Source organism: Salvelinus fontinalis, chromosome 24 (genome assembly GCF_029448725.1).
Source record: "Salvelinus fontinalis isolate EN_2023a chromosome 24, ASM2944872v1, whole genome shotgun sequence".
Taxonomy (NCBI): domain Eukaryota; kingdom Metazoa; phylum Chordata; class Actinopteri; order Salmoniformes; family Salmonidae; genus Salvelinus; species Salvelinus fontinalis.
This window is the reverse complement of record NC_074688.1, coordinates 18,117,414-18,139,684: the sequence shown is the minus strand read 5'-3', so window position 1 is coordinate 18,139,684 and position 22,271 is coordinate 18,117,414. Positions and strand designations below refer to the sequence as shown.

General features: G+C 42.7%; 1 protein-coding gene and 1 pseudogene across 4 annotated transcripts in view; one reads left to right on the top strand and one right to left on the bottom strand.

The window, feature by feature from the left end:
• The window catches only part of LOC129822076 (arf-GAP domain and FG repeat-containing protein 1-like), a 35,764-nt gene extending 25,276 nt beyond the window's left edge, over positions 1-10,488 (top strand). For 3 of the 4 annotated variants that reach the window (XM_055879969.1, XM_055879971.1, XM_055879972.1), the window contains 7 exons: positions 2,406-2,595; positions 2,932-3,011; positions 6,785-6,886; positions 8,014-8,061; positions 8,946-9,098; positions 9,204-9,298; positions 9,431-10,488. In XM_055879969.1, the coding sequence (XP_055735944.1) occupies positions 2,406-2,595; positions 2,932-3,011; positions 6,785-6,886; positions 8,014-8,061; positions 8,946-9,098; positions 9,204-9,298; positions 9,431-9,490 (728 nt within the window). In that variant the 3' untranslated portion in view covers positions 9,491-10,488. The remainder of the gene's footprint in view (positions 1-2,405; positions 2,596-2,931; positions 3,012-6,784; positions 6,887-8,013; positions 8,062-8,945; positions 9,099-9,203; positions 9,299-9,430) is intronic. The other variant, XM_055879970.1, reaches the window with a different exon arrangement.
• Positions 10,489-10,737: 249 nt separating this feature from the next.
• LOC129821693 (thiamine transporter 2-like) lies at positions 10,738-22,215 on the bottom strand (annotated as a pseudogene).
• Positions 22,216-22,271: the final 56 nt, after the last annotated feature.

The following is a 22,271-nucleotide window of genomic DNA, read 5'->3' as shown; positions in this document are numbered from 1 at the left end:
ACACACAATACCCCATAATGACAAAGCGAAAACATGTTATTAGAAATGTTTGCAAATGTGTTAAAAATAAAGAATAGATACATTTATTTACATAAGTATTCAGACCCTTTGCTATGAGATTTGAAGTTGAGTTCAGGTGCATCCTGTTTCCAATGATAATCCTTAAGATGTTTCTACAACTTGATTGGAGTACACCTGTTGTAAATTCAATTGATTGGACATGATATGGAAAGGCACACACCTGTCTATATAAAGTCCCACAGTTGACAGTGCAAGTCAGAGCAAAAACCAAGCCATGAGCTCGAAGGACTTGTCCGTAGAGCTCCGAGACAGCATTGTGTTGAAGCACAGCTCTGGGGAAGGGTACCAAAACATTTCTGCAGCATTGAAGGTCCTCAAGAACACAGTGGCCTCCATCATTCTTAAAGGTAAGACGTTTGGAACCACCAAGACTCTTCCTAGAGCTGTCCTCCCGGCCAAACTGAGCAAATGGGGGAGAAGGGCCTTCAGTGAGGTGACCAAGAACCCGATGGTCACTGACAGCGCTCCAGAGTTTATCTGTGGAGATGGGAAAACCTTCCAGAAGGACAACCATCTCTGCAGCACTCCACCAATCAGGCCTTTATGGTAGAGTGGCAAGACGGAAGGCGCTCCTCAGTAAACAACACATTGCATCCCGATTTGGAGTTTGCCAAAAGTTACTTAAAGGACTCTCAGACCATGAGAAACCAGATTATCTGGTCTGATGAAACCACGATTTGAACTCTTTGGCCTGAATGCCAAGCGGTACGTCTGGAGGAAAGCAGGCCCCGCTCATCACCTTGGCCAATATCATCCCGACGGTGAAGCATGGTGGTGACAACATCATCCTGTGGGTATGTTTTTCAGCGGCAGGGACTCGGAGACTAGTCAGGGTCGAGGCAAAGATGAACAGAGCAAAGTACAGAGAGATCCTTTATGAAAACCTTCTTCGGAACAAGTCTTTGAATGTCCTTGAATGGCCCAGCCAGAGCCCGTGCTTGAACCCGATTGCACATCTCTGGAGAGACCTGAAAATAGCTGTGCAGCGACGCTCCCCATCCAACCTGACAGAGCTTGAGAGGATCTGCAGAGAAGAATGGGAGAAACTCCCCATATACAGGAGTGCCAAGCTTGTAGCATCATAACCAAGAAGACTCGCTTTAATTGCTGCTAAAGGTGCTTCAACAAAGTACTTAGTAAAGGGTCTGAATACTTATGTAAATGTGATAATGTTTTGTCATTATGCGGTATTGTGTATAGATTGAGGGGGAATAAAACAATTTAATCTATTTTAGAATAAGGCTGTAACAAAACAAATTGTGGAAAATTGTCAAAGGGTCTGAATACTTTCTGAATGCACTGTATGGTAGCTCCCTAAATGTCAACCTGAGAAACCAGTAGTCATTTGACATTATTTCGTGACATGCAAGAGAAACCTTTGCAAGCTTAAGACATAACAATGTAAATCTGCGGCCGTATGTATCAAGTGTTTCGGAGTAGGAGTGCTGATCTAGGATCAGGTCTCCCCTGTCCATTTAATCCCATTCATTGTGTTTTAAAAGGCAAAACTGATCCTAAATTGCAACTCCTACTCTTGAGACACCTGATGCATACTGCCCCAGGTGCTCATAAAAACCCGCTGTTAGAATCGGGCTTTCTGGGATTCCAACACTTTTGCGCCCCATCTGTTCAGTCATACCATCTCACTGTCTGGTCCTAATGCCAGCTCACCTGTCACCTGAATTGCTATGGTTACCTCTGTGTGAAAAACCTTTTCTTAGCACTGGGGTATCTTGTTTTGGAAAACAATAATTTTCCTAGTTGACTACACTTTGCACAAAAACAGAAGTGAAGTGAGGGTGATATGGCTTGGGAACACCTCTCGTAAAACCTGCAGCCTGACGAGGAAGTCTGAGTAAAAGCATGAGTAGGTGTTTTTAGAGCCTTCATTTTAGTGGACCCCAGCAGAACAGAATCCCAAAGGTATAGAGTCAGGCTAAGGGAGCGTGGGAATCGTCACACATCGTTTCCTCTGTGTGGAAAAACCTTTCTTAGCACAGTGGTATCTTAGAGCTTTGATATCTATTCCGACCTGCACCTTGAGGACTATGGTCCAGTCGCTTCCAGCATTCCATTTCTGACTTCTAGATCACATACGTTCGTTCATACAAATAACAGCTACAATAACTAGATCACAGCTTGTTGTGAAGATGGTGACGTTGCTTGAGTGTGGAGCTGTCTGGATTGTGGCCCTCGAGGAGCAGGTCTCCTTTGTGTTGGCATGATGTGTTGCTCTCGCTGCCGTGGGTGGGAGACGAATGGAGTTACTAGTTAGTACCCTCCTGGCCTCCCTGTGTTGTGAACCAGCCTGTATGTTCTTTCAGGAGGTAGTGTCCCTAGCGGGGTTCCAGGCTCTCTCCCCCCGGTGACGTCGGCAGGACTGCGTCACCCCCAGAGCCAGCTGACGGGTACGTCTGCGGCAGACCGCTACGCCGCGCTGGCCGAGCTGGACAACGTGTTCGGCTCGTCAGCCCCCGCCACCAGCGTCTACAACACCATCAGCACTTCTAAAGGGTACGAGAACACACCATCAGATGAATTCACCCTCTTCCCATTACCCTCTAGTCTATGCCTTGAGTTCCTTCTGTCTGTCTTTCTTATATTCACATCTTTGTAAATATATAAGGCAACTTTCTTGGTACCATCAAGTAGATCTATTTTTCAAAATGATACTCAGTTCTCTCACCTCTCTCTAGTTGGATCCCAAATCGCACCCTATTCTCTAAAAGTGCACTGCTTTTAGCACCACTGCTAGGGACCATGTAGGTAATAGACTGTCATTTGGGATGCAGCCTCTGTCACGGTGAGTCTGTGGGGTCACTCTAACGCCAGTGTTGTGTTGTGTCCCAGGGGGATGTTTGGCACTGTGACAGGAGTCTCGTCAGCCCAAGCACAACAATGTATGTCCAGCATGCCCCAGGGTTTTGGAGGTGAGTGACATCACACCATGTGTGTTTTTTTCATCCATACCCTTTCCCCTTCAGTGTGCACTACACTAGTTCACTCACCCCTTGGGTTTAAAAATATTGGAAAGATGTAAGCGTGGACTATAGGGAGTTTTATTCATATTTAACTCACTACCTTGCGTCCATTACTTTTCGATCTGAGGGGGAATGAACTATCGTGGAAGTTCACCACTAAGGACTTCAAGTCAAAGTAAATGAAGCTATCTTTATTGCTAACACTTGTAAAACCATTGCAGTAGAAAGGTTTACCTTAAGACCTTCGCTTCATACAGTTAGACACATGCTTCATTACACAATTTTATTTCTGTAAGTTCTCCAATGTTATCACACACACAAGGACAAATAGTCCCAACATAGCCCATTTTGCAAGGTTCACAGACTATGATCCAAACATAGTTGACAGCCAAGCTGTCACCTCCCACTCGCTATCTTCATTGCCAGAGTAGCTTCTAGCGGTTTCTGATAATGACATTTCAGCTGGAGCTTTTGACTTTCTCTTCTTCCTTCGGGTTCCTAAGACAGCAAAAGACTTGAAAAGAAAAAGGAAGCACAAAATATGACAAGTATTAGTAATGCGTTAACCTGTCTAGGAACCCCTCGCCAACAGCCAATGAAATTGCAGGGCGGCAAATTCAATCAACAGAAATCTCATAATTCAAATTTCTCAAACATACAAGTATTAGACACCATTTTAAAGATACAATTCTCGTTAATCCAACCACAGTGTCCGATTTAAAAAATGCTTTACAGCGAAAACACAACATGATTTCGTTAGATCACCGCCAAGTCCAAAAAATACAGCCATTTTCCCAGCTAAAGATAGCAGTCACAAAAAGCAGAAATAGAGATAAAATGAATCACTAACCTTTGATGATCTTCATCAGATGACACTCATAGGACATCATGTTACACAATACATGTATTTTTTGTTCAATAATGTGCATATTTATATCCAAAAATCTTAGTTTACAGTGGCGCCATGTTCAGAAAGGCCTCCAAAATATCCAGAGAAATTGCAGAGAGCCACATCAAATAACAGAAATACTCATCATAAACTTTGATCAAAGATACATGTTTTACATATAATTAAAGATACACTTGTTCTTAATGCAACCGCTGTGTCAGATTTAAAAATAACTTTACAGAGAAAGCACACCATGCAATAATCTGAGACGGCGCTCAGATATAAATAACATTTCTCCGCCATGTTGGAGTCAACAGAAATACGAAATTACATCATAAATATTCCCTTACCTTTGATGATCTTCATCAGAATGCACTCCCAGGAATCCTAGTTCCACAATAAATTGTTGTTTTGTTCGATAATGTCAATTATTTATGTCCAAGTAGTTACTTTTGCTAGCGAGTTTAGTACACATTTCCAAACGCTCATGCAAGTCCCGCATAACGTCGGACGAAAACATCAAAAAGTTATATCACAGGTCGAATAAAGTAGAGAATCAATCTTCAGGATGTTGTTATCATATATATCCAATAACGTTCCAACCGGAGCATTCCTTCGTGTCTGTAGAAGTAATGGAACGCATGGCGATATCATGTGGAACGCGCATGACCAGGAACTGGCAATCTGCCAGACCACTGACTCATTCCCCTCTCATCCAGCCCCACAACACAGTAAACTTCATTCAACATTCTACAGACTGTTGACATCTAGTGGAAGGCTTAGGAAAAGCAAACAAATCCATATCTTCCTGGGATTTGAATAGGCGATGAGTTCAACATCAACCAGCCTCAGAATTTCCACTTCCTGTTTGGAAGTTTGCCTGCCATATGAGTTCTGTTATACTCACAGACATATTTCAAACCGTTTTAGAAACTTCAGAGTGTTTTCTATCCAATGGTAATAATAATATGCACATATTAGCATCTGGGACAGAGTAGGAGGCAGTTCAATTTGGGCACGCTATTCATTCAAAGTGAAAATGCTGCCCCCTATCCCTAAAAAGTTTTAAACAAGCCTTAAAAAGTTGATTGCAATTTCAGTTTAATCCACCTGAAAAGAAAGAGCACGTAATACAACAAATATTGTGGTTAAACTCAAATATACAAATTAATTTAAAAAAACTTATTTTTCAAAGATATGTTTAAAAAATGTATACTTTTAGTGAATGATATCATAAATAGGACTGGTGGAGTTATGTCACACATGCAGCTAACACAGACATGTGTAAATGCCTGCTCTACCCAAAATTACAACCAACTAATTGCAGCATTACCACAAAAAATGGAAGAGGCAAGTAGAAGGGGGAAAAAATAAGGAACTTGTATGTCGGCCTTATATTAAAGAACATAAATGGTTAAAGATAAGTGTGATAAATATAAACATATACCAATTTCATTTAAGGACTAAAAAACTGACAGCTGTGCCATATAAATTGCAAAATGGTTGGGGAGAGATTTTCGATGTATCAAATCAAATTTATTTATATAGCCCTTCTTACATCAGCTGATATATCAAAGTGCTGTACAGAAACCCAGCCTAAAACCCAGCCAATTATCAATCGAAGTCCACACAGAACTTCGTTCAGTTCACACACAACTTTCTTAGGTATTCATATCCATACCACCAGCAACGATCAGCACGGCAAAGTCAGCCTGTGGGGTACCAGTGATCATGTTCTTGAATCTCAGTGTCCGGGGGCATCAATGAGCCCTTGCCCATCTCAGCTGGTTCCTTCTCAAACTTTTCTTTTCAATGGTTTTCCTGTCAATGCCTCTGCACCTGTAGATCAGATGGCCGGTGGTGGACAGAATCCATATATAACGATATCAATCCAAGTCCACACAGAACTTTGTGCAGTTCACACAGAACTTGCTTAGGCATCCACACAGAATCCCTATATAACAATCAATTCACAGAACTTACTTTGGTATTCATTCATACACACGCAAACACAGACTAGAGACGCTATTGCCCGCTTCTTGTTGTTTACATATTCAAACAAAGTTCACACACAACTTCCTTAGGTATTCACACAGAATGCCTATATAACGTTATAAACAAGTTCTCTATTGGAACTTGGATCCCTTCTTAAACAAATGTATTACTTCATTTAAATGTACTTATTGAAATCAGTTGAGTTGTCCTAGGTTTCGTGGATGTTGTTTCCTCCCGGACGCATCCCACAGTGGAGGTCTGGTCCGGGTGGATCCTCGTCCTCTTTTAGTGAGACAGGAATATCCCTTTACGCCGTTCAAAGAATGTGCCACCGGTGTTCCCTCGCAGACACTCACTGATGGATCACATCGAGAAGGTCAAACATCCTGTTTCGTGGCGCCAGAATTGTTATGGAAATTCACCACTGAGGACTCAAAGTAAATGAATCAATCTTTATTCTCACAGCTGGAGAGGTTCACAAACTCAATCCAAGCTTGATGATAAACTCTGAAGGGGAGGTTCCCTTTCACTCCTTTTATACTGCTACACAAACAAGTCATAAGCATGATTTGTTCCTGTATGTGACTGATGTATACAACACAAGGTTTTTGACCTTGAAACTGAGACATTGTATCACTTCAGGTTATTACAAAAGCAGCCTTGTGCTAAACATACGATCATATACACACAAGAAAATTTCCATCGCAGACCGATTCCACACTTCGGGGAGAAGGGGGTAGATTAGAATTGGACCGTAAATTTGTACAGAGCTGAAGTAGACACTTAGCTACTCAGAGATGAACTGATATGAGTTTGATGTCTCCTTTCCTTCTGCCAGGTCCGTCAACAAACCCCTTTGCTGCTGCAGCGGTTGCCCCGGCGATAGCCACCACCAACCCCTTCCAGAGCAACGGGAGAGCAGCGGCTATTGCAGCAGCAGGTGGGGACACGCCACGGATGTTTTGCATACCCAATGTACTTGAAACTAAAGCCATAGGCTTTGTCCGAAATCATTCTTACCTACTACTTACTAAAATTCTATACTATGTACTAACCGTACTACATACTGTTTAGAACATACTGTTTAGTAAAAATGTATGCAGTAAGCAACATATATCAGCATACTAGGCACACGCATACCTAGAAGGCGTCATGTAATGCGCAATTGGGTTGTTCCCCGCCATTCGTACATCACGTCAGATCATCTGATTATCAGCTGTTGTCAAATACATGTGGGAGTCTGAAAAGACAATTATCTTCCTCAATAGCATGCAGCGAATTCGTACTTGATGAAAAGCCAAAATGAGTATGACATCCTGGCATTTTAAGCTTTCTACGTTTTAGAAATATCACATACTCTAAAACGTTCTATTTTGCGCATACCCAATCAACATACTATTTAGAACGCAAGTACGGGCATTCGGACACGGCCACTGAGTTAGAGGGTGCACTTAACCCAAAAGCTGTCATGGGCAGGCCCATTGCAAAGATAGTTGATGAGCTCTGAAGTACATCTCTATGACTAAAGCTGATCTAACTGTCGTGGTTAGCGGCCATTTTGAGGTAGTGCGGAAGAAAAACATGTTTCACAGATGGCAACTATATTCCAAAGTCATGCTAAAATATCACAAATTAACTGAGGCAGGTGATCATGTAAAATATTCTCTTTGTAGCAAAATTCAAAGAATAGCCTAGCAGTCAACCGAAATCTCACAAGTCCATATTCTTAGAAGACTTTTTACGGAGGATGATTGACCACCTGAAACCCTGTCAGAGGACTCATGGTCACAGTGGTCATGGTGATCAGAGGGCATAATGAGCTTAGGAACCAGATGCCTTCACTTCATCTAATTGTATTCATCTTAAAGTAAGTATTTTGCCTGGGGCTCTGGCTGCTACAAGACGGCAGCATTATTCACTAACAATTGTCTGTAGCTAAATGAGGAGATAGTCGTGGTAACAGTTGGTGACTGAGTGTTTCTATTATAAGCTTGAAGGTGTGTGCGTATGTATGTCTACGTGCAAATTATGATGGCTCTGTCTGATTGCTCTCGTGATGCTCGACAGACCTGTTGGGGGCTCTGCATGGGCAGGGTTACCCTCCAGCTCACTTTGGTAGGTTCCCTCCTCCTCTTCCAGCTCACTCCTTTTCTCCCTCCTTTCTGCCTCCCTGTGTCTTGGCTGTGGCAGTGCTTCCTAGAGCTCCCCTGAGCATCCTGTGACTGTCTCGCCGACTGCATGTGTTGTGTCCCCTGACCTCTGACCCCAGTGCTACTTCTACTGTATATGTGAGTGTGGGGGTCCTGATGCCTCAACTGCCCTCACCAATCCCCCCCCCCCCCCCCCCCCCCCACACACACTAGCGCTCACAGACTGTAGTGATGTGACATCGCTGATTACCCCTTCTTGCCCCCTGCCGGTCAAGAGAAATAGCCTAACTAACAGTCGTAGCTTTTCAGCCTATAGCTGTTGGCTGTGTGTATGTCCTCCAGCTGTGCTCTGAGGTTATAAACTGGTGTCAAACTGCCAGAGAACCATTTAAGAGTATCCTTGAACTGCACAACCATCTTGACTGTAAGCTTTTTATAGTTTTTCACCCTCCTGGATTCTGTACACTGCCTTTGCTAAGAGTGCTTATACCCTGAGTGCCGTAGTACTGTAACTGTATGCTAGATGCTGTCTACTTTAATGCTGGTTATGGATAGAGCTAGTCTCTGAGACTCGTTCTAGTCACAAAGTAGTTTTTCTGCTGTTGCCGTGTTTGTTTCTCTGTGTTTAATTGTACACTGCTCAGTAAAGGTGTTTTTCGTTCAGGTTGTGTGCAAATGTTAACCTGGTGTCAGCTGTGATTATAGCTAGACTAGGTGGCTAGGTGGGTGCTTCAGATGTTTTGTGGTCTGCGTTAGCACTTAGCAGTAATTGTGTAGCGTGAGCTCTGTGTAACTGATGTGATATTTTGTAGATTGTGAGTGTCCTCTCCTCTCCCGCCTATCTTGCAGCCACGTTTGGCACAGGGTCCATGAGCATGCCAGCCGGATTCAGGAACACTGCTACCTACAACCTCCCCACCAGCTTCAGTGGGACCTTCCAACAGCCATTCCCAGGCCAGGGCCCCTTCCCCCAGCCTCCGGCCTATCCCCAGCAACCCAACGGTGTGTGGGTGTTTGCACGGGTGTATGTGTGCTTTGCATGAATTTGTGTAGTGTACCCCTTTTCATTTAAACCTTGAGTATTCACCTCTTTCTCTGGTCCACCAGGAGGGGGGTTTTCAGCCTATGGACAGGCCAAGGCTGTGGTGACCCCCTTTGGGCAGGCGATGGCTGCACCCGGGGTCTCTAGTAACCCTTTCTTGGTGAGTGGGACCATTGGTTGAAAACCAAGTGTCCACAGTCTCCATTTGATAAAACTTGTGTTAGTTTCGCTAGTGGTGATTTAATGGCTCCCTTTCTCCCTCTCCCTCTCTCTGTCTTTGTCGTCCTTCCAGGCGGGCGCCCCTTCAGGACACTACCCCTCAGGAAGCTCTTCAACGAATCCTTTCTTATAGCACTGCTCCACCTGAACTCCACCACTAGGGTGTTGTCAACTGGCGTGCACCGCTCTCACCTCTTGCACTGGTATTTTGTATTAAGTGACGTAACTGACACCGTCCATGGCAACAAAAAACAAAACAAGTTAAAGGTGTGTAGAGGGAAGGGGGGGTGGTGTTAGGGGTGGCAGGAAGCCTAGCTGTTAAGAGCGTTGGGCCAGTAACCGAAAGGTCGCTGGTTTGAATCCCTGAACTGACTAGGTTAAAAATATGTCTGTGCCCTTGACCAAGGCACTTAACCCTAATAGCTCCTCCTGTAAGTTGCTCTGGATAAGAGGGTCTGCTAAATGACTCACATATAAATGTCTTAAAGGGGCTGAGTTTCCTCTCGTCCTCCATCTAACCTGTGATCTGGCCCGACCTCAGCTGAGCCAAAAGTATATTCAAACTGGCTGATACTAAGTTATTGCAAAATATTCCCATTCATTACGCTGCAATTCTGTAAATATTTTTTTCTTAGAGGAAATTAGCTCTGTGCATATCAGTATTTGTATCTTTAACACGAGTTTAAGGCAGAACTGTTACTTGGAAAATCTTAGAGGACTACTGTGAGTTACTGTATTTGTATAGAAGAACCAAAAGCGGTTTGTACAGCGTGGTATCGGTAGGACTATTTTTACAGAGAATAAGAGGTGAACATGCGTTTCATCATTTGTTACAGAAGAGGGGGAGGAGTCTCTCTCTTCTGTGATTGGCCTCGAGGGCAGAGACTCCACCTGGAAGGGGATGGGCTCTCACCTGTCCTGCTGTCCAAGTGGTTTACCACAATATAGACTGAATACCACTGATGTTGGGTGTTAAAGACATTTAAGTTAATGTGTATATATATTAAAATGAATTTTAACTAAAAAGAATGACCAAACCATGTCTTTGTATTGCTGCACTGTACATCTCCATTTTCATATATTGAAATATTTTTGATATACTGTATATAAAAAGATTTCTATCACGATGAAGATGTTGCAGTCTGAATACTGTGGAGCTGTTACTCTTGCTCAGGAGTATAGACTCTGTAAAGAATATCAAACAATCAGACCTGACTGTCATCAGTGTCTTTAATTCATCAGGGCACAATGTACCACAAAATGGTGCAACCGAAAACAAAAATGTGCTTTCTTTTTGGACACATTCAGGTAGAAACTCCCTGTTTCAAAACGTTTTCTCCCATTCCGTGCCTACCGAACATGGCCCAGTGGTTCTTCAGCTCAGAGTCTTTGTTCAGGGCCAGTGTCACTGTCTTTCAGACTTGGAGGCTCCTCTGCAGTGGTGGAGTCTCTGTTGCTTTGCCGCCCTGTCATAATCATGTACACACCCCTCAGAAAGAAAATGACAGCGATGGCTGAGAAGTAGCTTCCATAAATGGTGAACTGCAAGAAAGAGTGGAAAAGCATTAAGATTATTCCTTACTCTTCAGTCGTAGGGCTAGCAAGCAGGTCTTATTATTGTCCTGTGACACTTGAACTGTTAACTCACCTGTGGGATGATGCCCACCTGCTGTGATGATAGTCTGAAGCACCAAAGCCCCAAAGTTGTTTGCTCCGAAGATCAGTGCATATCGCTCCGTGGAGATCTCCGTAGCAAGTTGGAACCTGGAAGGAAAGGGGACACATGTTTTTCCCTCTACCAAATATTAAAGGGTAATTTTGTAACATTTCAGATCCAAAAAGGGATCCACGTCCCAGGCCATTTAGTTTTGTTTTTAGATCCAGCTAAATCCCACAATCTAAAATGAATAGAATAAATAGATCAACACCATGGGGCCGATTCAGACCCAAGTTATACGCACGCAATTAGAACTTAATTCCATTTTTATCCCCTTTCCTCTACTCCACATGTTTCAGCCAGCTATCAGGGTTCAGGTTGGAGATCACAGAAATGTAGGTGCGGTAGAGGGGTGTCCACAGATATGCTTTATTCTGACCTTGGTTTAATTTCCTCATAATTCCAGCACCTTTATGCGTGATGAAACAATGAATAATGTCGAGCAACCTGTCTGTTCTAAGTGGAGCAACATCTAGGCCTACTTAATTTTTTCCAATAGAAATAGCACCATTCTCCGTGCACTGTAACTTACAAATTGATAAGCGCTAGGTAAATTATTAAGTTGTGTGGATAAGGGGATTGTAAATATATTTTACCCAATGATTGCTGGGGACAAAATTAATGTAAAACCAGTCATATGGCAGAAAACTGAAGCACATCAATTTTCCCACAGTGAGGTTAAGGAAATGCTGGCCTTATAACCTTCAGGGATGAATTGTGGAGACCCAAACTATAGGCTTCTGTAGCCATGCACAAATGACAGCATAGTGCCAAACCTACCGAGTTTATTTATGATTTCTACAATGTTTTAATTATATGCCTTGACTTTTCAGGGTTCTTTCCCAATTCTTATGGTGTTACATATTAGCCACTATCAGTAGCCATCGTCAGTTATACCAATACATTTTGAACTCACTTTAATGTTAGTTTCTTTACATTTTGTGTCATTCCATCACATCATTAGTTTACCTTTCATCTGTCACATTCGTGTGACTGTTCCTGAGGATCGCTAACACTAGTGGATCATATTAGGCTAACGTATTACCAGCAATAATTTGGGACTATAGCCTATTTGAATCATTATGGAACGCAGACCATACTTAACAGTTTAAACCTGGAGTCTGGCGCATGGTTCACGATGACTGGACTGTTGTCATCACAGTCCCATGATTAGTGAGGATTATTAAGGTGGATTTATAAGAACATGGTTCTACTTCTATTGTACCCTTTTCTCACCTTCCAATATTTCATGAATTAAACAATTGAATATGTAAACTTTCAGGATGAATCAAACCACTATTTTTGATTCACCAATACATTTAGTGCGTAGAGGCACTGTAACCTGTTTTTTTCATAAATACTTCCCTAACCCTAAATAGTATTTTTAAGTCTACCATTTGGTGCTGAAAAGGAGATGAATATGAGTGTGTTTACAAGGCTTTCTTTCATTGATCCCTAATATTCTGAACTGTGCATCAAAGCTGGGACCGGGAGACTGAAAAACAGCTTCTATCTCAAGGCCATCAGACTGGTAAACAGCAATCACTAACTGAGAGAGGCTGCTGACTACATAGACTCAAATCATTGGCCACTTTAATAAATGGATCACTACTCACTTTAAACAATGCCACTTTAATGTTTACATATCTTACATTACTCATATGTATATACTGTATCTTATATGGTATAAGAAACAGTATATACATATGAGTAATGTTGCATCTTGCCTATGCGGCTTGGCCATCGCTCATCCATATGTTTATATGTACATATTCTTATTCCATCCCTTTAGATTTGTGTGTATTAGGTAGTTATTGGGGAATTGTTAGATTACTTGTTAGATATTACTGCGCTGTCGGAACTAGAAGCACAAGCATTTCGCTACACTCGCATTAACATCTGCTAACCATGTGTATGTGACCAATAAAATGTGATTTCTCTCCATATGTTCTAGTGACTCTGTGGAGTGAATTCAAATTAAAGGTACACCAAATTTAAAGGGATGACTATAGATAAATGTACTGAAAACCCTATTCAATGAAAACTCCATGTGAAAATGTTGGCCAGCAAGTAGGAGGGTTTTCAGTGGTTGAGTTAAATGTATTCAGTGTGTGCAAGGGAACCACGCCTGCAAAGCCCGTTATTCACCTGCATAAGGTAAGTCTGAAAAGTAACTATTAGTTTGAATCGGACCCCATGTCATTTCCAGATTTGCAGTGCTTATTTTCTCCATTAATTTGGGCATGAGGCGTGTAGTAGCTACAGTGCATTCGGAAAGTATTCAGACCCCTTGACTTTTTCCAAATGTTATGTTACAGCTATTCTAAAATATATATATTTTTTAATTCCTCATCAATCTACACACAATACCCCATAATGATGAAGCAAAAACTGTTTTTTAGAATTTTTTGCAAATGTATAAAAATAAACTCAGATTTACATAAGTATTCAGACCCTTTACTCAGTACTTTGTTGAAGCACCTTTGGCAGCGATTACAGCCTCTGGTCTTCTTGGGTACAACGCTACAAGCTTGGCACACCTGTATGCATTTGGGGAGTTTTTCCCATTCTTCTCTGCAGACCCTCAAGCTTTATCAGGTTGGATGGGGAGCGTCGTTGCACAGCTATATTCAAGTCTCTCCAGAGATGTTTGATCGAATTCATGTCCGGGCTCTGGCTCGGCCACTGAAGGACATTCAGAGACTTGTCCCGAGGCTACTCCTGCGTTGTCTTGGCTGTGTGCTTAGGATCATTGTCCTGTTGGAAGGTGAACCTTCGCCTCAGTCTGAGGTCCTGAGCGCTCTGGAGCAGGTTTTCATCAAGGATCTCTCTGTACTTTGCTCCGTTCATCTTTGCCTCGATCCTGACTAGTCTTCCAGTCCCTGCCGCTGAAAAACAACCCAACAGCATGATGCTGCCACCCCCATGCTTCACCATAGGGATGGTGCCAGGTTTTCTCCAGATGTGACGCTTGGCATTCAGGCCAAAGAGTTCAGACTTGGTTTCATCGGACCAGAGAATCTTGTTTCTCATGGTTAGAGTCCTTTAGGTGCCTTTTGGAAAACTTCAAGCGGGCTGTCATGTGCGTTTTACTGAAGAGTGCCTTCCGTCTTGCCACTCTACCATAAAGGCCTGATTGGTGGAGTGCTAAAGAGATGGTTGTCCTTCTCGAAGGTTCTCCCATCTCAACAGATAAACTCTGGAGCTCTGTCAGAGTGACCATCGGGTTCTTGGCCACCTCCCTGACCAAGGCCCTTCTCAGTTTGGCTGAGTGGCCAGCTCTAGGAAGAGTCTTGGTGGTTCCAAACTTCTTCCATTTAAGAAGGATGGAGACCACTGTGTTCTTTGGGACCTTCATTGCTGCAGAAATGTTTTGGTACGCTTCCCCAGATCTGTGCCTCGACACAATGCTGTCTCGGCGTTCTACGGACAATTCCTTTGATTTCATGGCTTGGTTTTTGCTCTGACATGCACTGTCAACTGTGGGACCTTATATAGATAGGTGTGTGCCTTTCCAAATCATGTCCAATCAATTTAATTTACCAAAGGTGGACGTTAGCGTCCCACATATCCCAGAGAAGTTAAACGGCAAGTGGAGGCTGCATCTCCACGTGAGGAGTGGCCCGTGATGCCCGAAGGCAAGGAACACCCTTCAGTCGCATAGGCTATCTCAATGCAATCGCAAAGCCAGTGAGACAAACACTACTTAGAAAGTGGCCTGCCAAGCGCAGCTGCGCCATAGCACACATACAGCTGAAGCGATGACCGAATTCCACATAACGTGTGAACTCAACACAGACGATGGAACCGTGCCTCTCTGGCCCCTTCATGTGGAGGAAGGGATAAAGCCCATAGCTCCAGGATCCGCAACCTGCCTTTTAATAGTGAGATAGTCAGGTCATGTCGACAGAGCGCACAGATCACTGACGCATTTGGAAGAGTTCGAAGCCAGTAGCAATGCTGTCTTCATTGACTTCAATGGAATTTTGGCCAATGGCTCGAATGGCGGCTTACAATAGAGCCCTGTTACCCAACCCTAGCCCAACGGCCCCGACATCATACATTGAGTTAGTGCTGTGTTAGGCCTGATTTTTCATCAATAAGAAGAGTGTGGGCAGAGCTCGGGTATCACTAAATTGATCACAAATGCTTTGAAGCTGAGCCATTTATGCATTCTCTGCTGCGCAGAACCCAGGAATTCAGAGCGCAGAGGCAGGAGGAACAGATGAATGCATGGAGAGACCCTCAGCGTCATTTATCTCCTCAAGCACTGCGGTCCCGTCACCACACTCAAATTCACCATAAGCACTCTCAACTTCCCCCCAAGCACACATGACATAGGTCATGGGTGTCTGCAGTAGCCGACAACGTTGAGTGTATTCTACATCAACAGCAGTGCTTCTCTTCAAGGCAATCTTCAGTCTCGCTGAAGAAAAAGGGAGGCTGATGGATAGGGGGTGCTCCAATATATAGGGCCAGCTGGTCTCCCATTGGCTTTAGCGCATGCATCATTTTGTTATCAGGCTGCACCGCCTAGGCAGCAGGGTAAACCAATAGGAGTGAAGCCTGTGGGGCAGCGCTCCACGATATAGAACCATCTGATTACATGTGAAGTTGCATGTGATTGTATCCATTGCTAGGTAAACAAGGTTTCTGATGACGAACTGCGCAAAATTATCCAACTGCGACCCACGCCCAGGGAAAGACCACGCAGGGAAAACCAACCCCCTAATTCAATTGGCTCCTGGATGCTTCTCTTGGACCGACCAGGGAAAACCAGCCCCTCTTTCTATTGGATCTTGGATGCTTCTCTTTCTATTGGCTCCTGGCTACTTCCTCATTCTACGGGTCTGCAGAGGCAAATTTCACTTAGCAGCAGAACTACTACAAGAGCTTGGTTTTGAAGCCTGAGCGAGTGAGTCGGGGTCGCATTTCACTGTTTTACACAAAACATAATTGTACACTTTCATTTAATAAAACTGATGATGAGTGTACTGTTGCTTGAATGTGTTGCATGCATGTGCTTGCTGTGACTGTCACCCCTTGACATTAGCTACACTATAGTAGCTATTTCCAACCCTGTTGCGGGACTGCAGTGCTTGGCAAACGGGAGCGAAATATACTGTGTCCAGGTGGTTTTGCCGTTCATGCTCACCCCATTGAGTAGACTGTATCATGGTGACATCTAGATGACTACCAATTAGTTATTTCTTGTGTAAACTGCTATCCCACATGAAATATAATACAGGGAAGGACAAAAAATGGGCCACGTTACTAGCTACTGCTGGCTACACCGTGATACAGCTGTCCAGTGGGAAGCACATCAGATCCGCAGGCACCTTGATACATCAGTGCGCTGGTTGCTACGTTGGCAAGCGTTACCGCCTGCGACACCGTGATACAACTGCCCAGTGGAACGCACCTCAGGTCGACAGGCATCTCAATACAACACCGGTGCACTGGTCGACATGTTATTTACCGCTGGCTACACCTCCATTAAACACTGGTGCAGTGGTCGTAATGTTAACTAACGTGCCTCCATGGGTGGTCCATCCCTGGGCGATTCTGGCCTGGCACAGGACACGGGTCGCAGTCAGACCCAACTCGAACTGAGCACACAACGTATCATAACAGATCTATAGTGTTGTTCGCTACTCACCAAATAGGTTTGACACAGCTTCCACGCCTCCATTGTAGACTGTGAAGTTCTGGGATGGCTCTATGTGCTGCCACAGCACCTGTACATAGTTGATTGTCTGGTTATAGCCACAGGTGGCCAGTGCCCACAACACTGACCAGTACAGCAGCTCCCTGGAAGATATCACCTGAGGAAGTCTCTCCACAGCTGGATAAGAACCTGGCCGCAGCTCTTAGCTCTCAGTCCCCTCACCTGCACACATGTCCCCTCTTCCTAGGGCCTCTGGTAGTTCTTGGGCGTCCATTTCTTCTGCATTTCCAGTTGTATGCCTCTCCTGACTCCATTGGAAGAACATGCTTCTCTGTGGCATGGGCAGGAAAAGGGAAGTCACCAGGGCGATGGAGATCAACACCAGGTTAAGTACCAGGATGTTGTACGCAAGTATAAACCCCATGGGACCACGCAGCCGTCATACCGCTCAGGAAGGAGACGCCTTCTGTCTCCTAGAGATGAACGTTCTTTGGTGCAAAAAGTGCAAATCAATCCCAGAACAACAGCATAGGACCTTGTGAAGATGCTGGAGGAAACAAAACGTATCAATATCCATAGTAAAACAAGTCCTATATCGACATAACCTGAAAGGCTGCTCAGCAAGGAAGAAGCCACTGCTCCAAAACCGCCATTAAAATGCCAGAGTACGGTTTGCAACTGCACATTGGGACAAAGATTGTACTTTTTGGAGAAATGTCCTCTGGTCTGATGAAACAAAAATATAACTGTTTGGCCATAATGACCATCGTTATGCTTGGAGAAAAAAGAGGGAGGCTTGCAAGCCGAAGAACACCATCCCAACCGTGAAGCACGGGGGTGGCAGCATCATGTTGTGGGGGTGCTTTGCTGCAGGAGGGACTGGTGCACTTCACAAAATAGATGGCATCATGAGGATCAAAAATGATGTCAATATGTTGAAGCAACATCTCAACATCTTTTCCGCTGAAAAGGCAGTGCGCGGAAAAACATTTTTTTTTTTAAATATGTAACTTTCACACATTAACAAGTCCAATACAGCAAATGATTTGTTAATCTACCCATCATGTCCGATTTTTAAAATGTGAAAACACAACATATATTTCTGTTAGATCACCACCAAATCCAAAAAACACACAGCCATTTTTCCCAGCCAAAGATAGCCACAAAAGCAGAAATAGAGATAAAAGGAATCACTAACCTTTGATAATCTTCATCAGATAACACTCATAGGACATCATGTTACACAATACATTTATGTTTTGTTCGATAATGTGCATATGTATATCCACAAATCTTGGTTTACATTGGCGCCATGTTCAGAAATGCCTCCAAAATATCCGGAGTAATTACAGAGAGCCACGTCAAATAACAGAAATACTCATCATAAACTTTGATGAAAGATACATGTTTTACATATAATTAAAGATACACTTGTTCTTAACGCAACCGCTGTGTCAGATTTGTAAAAAAAAAAAAATACGTAAAAAGCACACCATGCAATAATCTGAAACGGCGCTCAGATTTAACAACATTTCTCCGCCATGTTGGAGTCAACAGAAATACAAAATTACATCATAAATATTCCCTTACCTTTGATGATGTTTCATCAGAATGCAGTGCCAGGAATCCTGTTCCACAATAAATTGTTGTTTTGTTCGATAATGTCCATTAATTATGTCCAATTAGCTACTTTTGCTAGCACGTTTAGTTCACATGTCCAAACGCTGGCGCCGGTCCAGGCGAACTTGGACGAAAACTTAAAAAAGTTATATTCCAGGTTGAATAAACTGGTCAAATTAAGTAGAGAATCAATCTTCAGGATGTTGTTATCATATATATCCAATAATGTTAAAACCGGAGCATTCGTTTTTTTTGTCTACAGAGTAATGGAACACATGGCCATATCATGACTAGCGCGCATGACCAGGAACTAGCATTCTGCCAGACCACTGACTCAAATAGCTGTCATCCGGCCCCACATCACATTAGAGGCTTCATTCCACGTTCTACTGACTGTTGACATCTAGTGGAAGGTGTAGGAAGTGCGAACAGATCCATATCTTACTGGGATGTGAATAGACGATGAGTTTAACATCAACCAGCCCCAGAATTTCCACTTCCTGTTTGGAAGTTTGCCTGCCATATGAGTTCTGTTATCCTGTCTAGGACTGGGGTGCGCTAGCGGCACACCCCCCCCACATTCCACTGAAAAGGCAGAGCCGCGAAATTCAAAAAATATATATTTTTTAAAATATTTAACTTTCACACATTAAAGTCCAATACAGCTAATGAAAGACACAGATCGTGTGAATCCAGCCAACATGTCCGATTTTTAAAATGTTTTACAGGGAAGACACAATATGTAAAGATATAAATCTATTAGCTAAACTCATTAGCATAAGACACCATCTTTTATTTGTCCACCAACACCAGTAGCTATCACCAATTCGGCTAAACTAAGATATTGATAGCCACTAACCAAGAAAAAAACTCATCAGATGACAGTCTGATAACATATTTATGGTATAGGATAGGTTTTGTTAGAAAAATGTGCATATTTCAGGTAGATGTCATAGTTTACAATTGCACCCACCGTCACAAATGGACTAGAATAAATATATAGAGCAACGTGTTTACCTAATTACTAATCATCAAACATTTCGTAAAAATACACAGCATACACTAATCGAAAGACACAGATCCTGTGAATACAGACAATATTTCAGATTTTAACGTAAACATCGCCAAAATATATAATTTTTTTCACTAACCTTCTCAGAATTCTTCAGATGACACTCCTGTAACATCACATTACAACATACATATACAGTTTGTTCGAAAATGTGCATATTTAGCCACCAAAATCATGGTTAGACAATGACAAAAGTTGCCCAGCTGGTCAGACAATGTCGTGCGCCATATTAGACAGTGATCTAGTCGTATACATAAATACTCATAAACGTGACTAAAAAATATAGGGTGGACAGCGATTGATAGACAATTTAATTCTTAATACAATCGCTGATTTACATTTTTTAAATTATCCTTACTTTTCAATACAGTTTGCGCCAAGCGAAGCTACGTCTAGCAAGATGGCGTCATAAGCGATTAACATTTCTCGACAGAAACACGATTTATCATAATAAATTGTTCCTACTTTGAGCTGTTCTTCCATCAGAATCTTGGGCAAAGAATCCTTTCTTGGGTCTAATCGTCTTTTGGTCGAAAGCTGTCCTCTTGCCATGTAGAAATGCCCATTGCGTTCGGCATGAACTGGAACCGTGCCCAGAGATTCACAGTGTCTCAGAAATAAATGTCCCAAAATCGCACTAAACGGATATAAATTGCTATAAAACGGTTTAAATTAACTACCTTATGATGTTTTTAACTCCTATAACGAGTAGAAACATGACCGGAGAAATATAACTGGCTACACTAATGCTTGGAAAAAGAGTAGGTCGGTGTCCTCCGCGCGCCTGACGCACCTGGAAAAGAGTTCCTACCTACACGTGTTTTTGTTTTATAGGGGCTGTGATTGCGCAATCGATACCATTCAAATCGTCATCACGTAAAGGCATCCAGGGGAAGACGTAAGCAGTGTCTGTATACTCATAGCAATAACAGTGGCCTTTTAACTGACTCCAGATCAGGGGCCAAAATGTGTGAAATCTGACTCCATGTCAGGGAAATTGCTGTAGAATGAGTTCTGTTCCACTCAGAGACAAAATTTCAACGGCTATAGAAACTAGAGACTGTTTTCTATCCAATAATAATAATAATATGCATATTGTACGATCAAGAATTTAGTAGGAAGCCGTTTAAAAAATTACACGATTTACATAAATAGTGACAACAGCACCCCCTAGCAGCCCCAGAATTTCCACTTCCTGTTTGGAAGTTTGCCTGCCATATGAGTTCTGTTATACTCACAGACATAATTCAAACAGTTTTAGAAACTTCAGAGTGTTTTCTATCCAATAGTAATAATAATATGCATATATTAGCATCTGGGACAGAGTAGGAGGCAGTTCACTATGGGCACGCGATTCATCCAAAGTGAAAATGCTACCCCCTATCCCTAAACAGTTTTAAGGCTCCAAAATATTTTTTGGACCTGTCTCCTCCCCGTCATCTAAACGGATTGGAGTGGATTTAGAAAGTGACGTCAATAAGGGATCATAGCGTTCACCTGGATTCACCTGGTCAGTCTGTCATGGAAAGAGCAGGTATTTACAATGTGTTGTACGCTCAGTGATGCTGTTATAATACCCAAACATGTGTATTAAAAAAATATTTGTTAAACCAGGATGTGATGTAAACTGAGTGTACAAAACATTAAGAACACCTTCCTAATATTGAGTTGCACTCCCCTTTGCCCTCAGAACAGCCTCAGTTAGTCAGGGCATGGATAAGGTGTCAAATGGATAAGGTGTCAAATGATTCCCATAGTTGTCATGTTGACTGGATGTCCTTTGGGTGTGGACTATTCTTGATACACACAGGAAACTGTTGAGTGTGAAAACCCAGCAGCATTGCAGTTCTTGACACAAACTGATGCGCTTGGTAGACTACCATACCCTGTTCAAATCACTTGAATATTTTGTCTTGCTCATTCACCCACTGAATGGCACACACACAATCCATGTCTCAATTGTCTCAAGGCTTAAAAATCCTTCTTTAACCCGTCTCTTCTCCTTCATCTATACTGATTGAAGTGGGTTAGAAAGTGATATCAGTAAAGGATCAGTAAAGGATCAAAGCTTTCACCTGGTCAGTCTGTCATGGAAATAGGTGTTGATAATGTTTTGCATACTCAGTGTATGACAGGATTGGATGTTTATTTTTTTAATGATTTTAGTCATTTAGCAGACACCCTTATCCTTAGCGACTTACAGGAGCAATTACGGCTAAGTGCCTTGCTTAAAAGCACATCAGCAGGTTATTCACCAAATCGGCTCGGGGATTCAAACCGCTCTTAACTGCTAGGCTACCTGCTACCCTATGCATGCAATGCCAATGTTGTTTGACTTGTTTGTGTATCAGCTCATTTGCTTGACCTAATCTCACTGCAACACTTCATCCATGTTGCTTGACAGGCGTTTTCAAAGAACCTTTAGTCAGGGTGAGCTTCGCGACCTTATCAAACTTCCTTGTAGTTTGACACAACGGTGGATAACAGATACCAGAATAACTTATTTACTTGACACTCATACCTTATTGACCTTTAAAAACATTCAGTGGAACTCACAGGGAGGGGTTGGGGGCATGTCTTTCAAACTTCCAAAATATCATTTTTTATTTTACTTTGTATTAGAACATTGAAATGTACAAAAGTAAGACTACAATTTATATGATGACATTGAAGTGATAGTTCAGCGTTGGACATATTTAGATATTTGTTTCCTTACCTTGAAAGCAGTCTACTGGAAAAGTCTGAGTGACTGCAATCCACACTCACTGACTGCAAGACCCCCCCCCCACACACACACAAACAGTTACCCTGCACCCCACCTCCCAATGGATCATTGT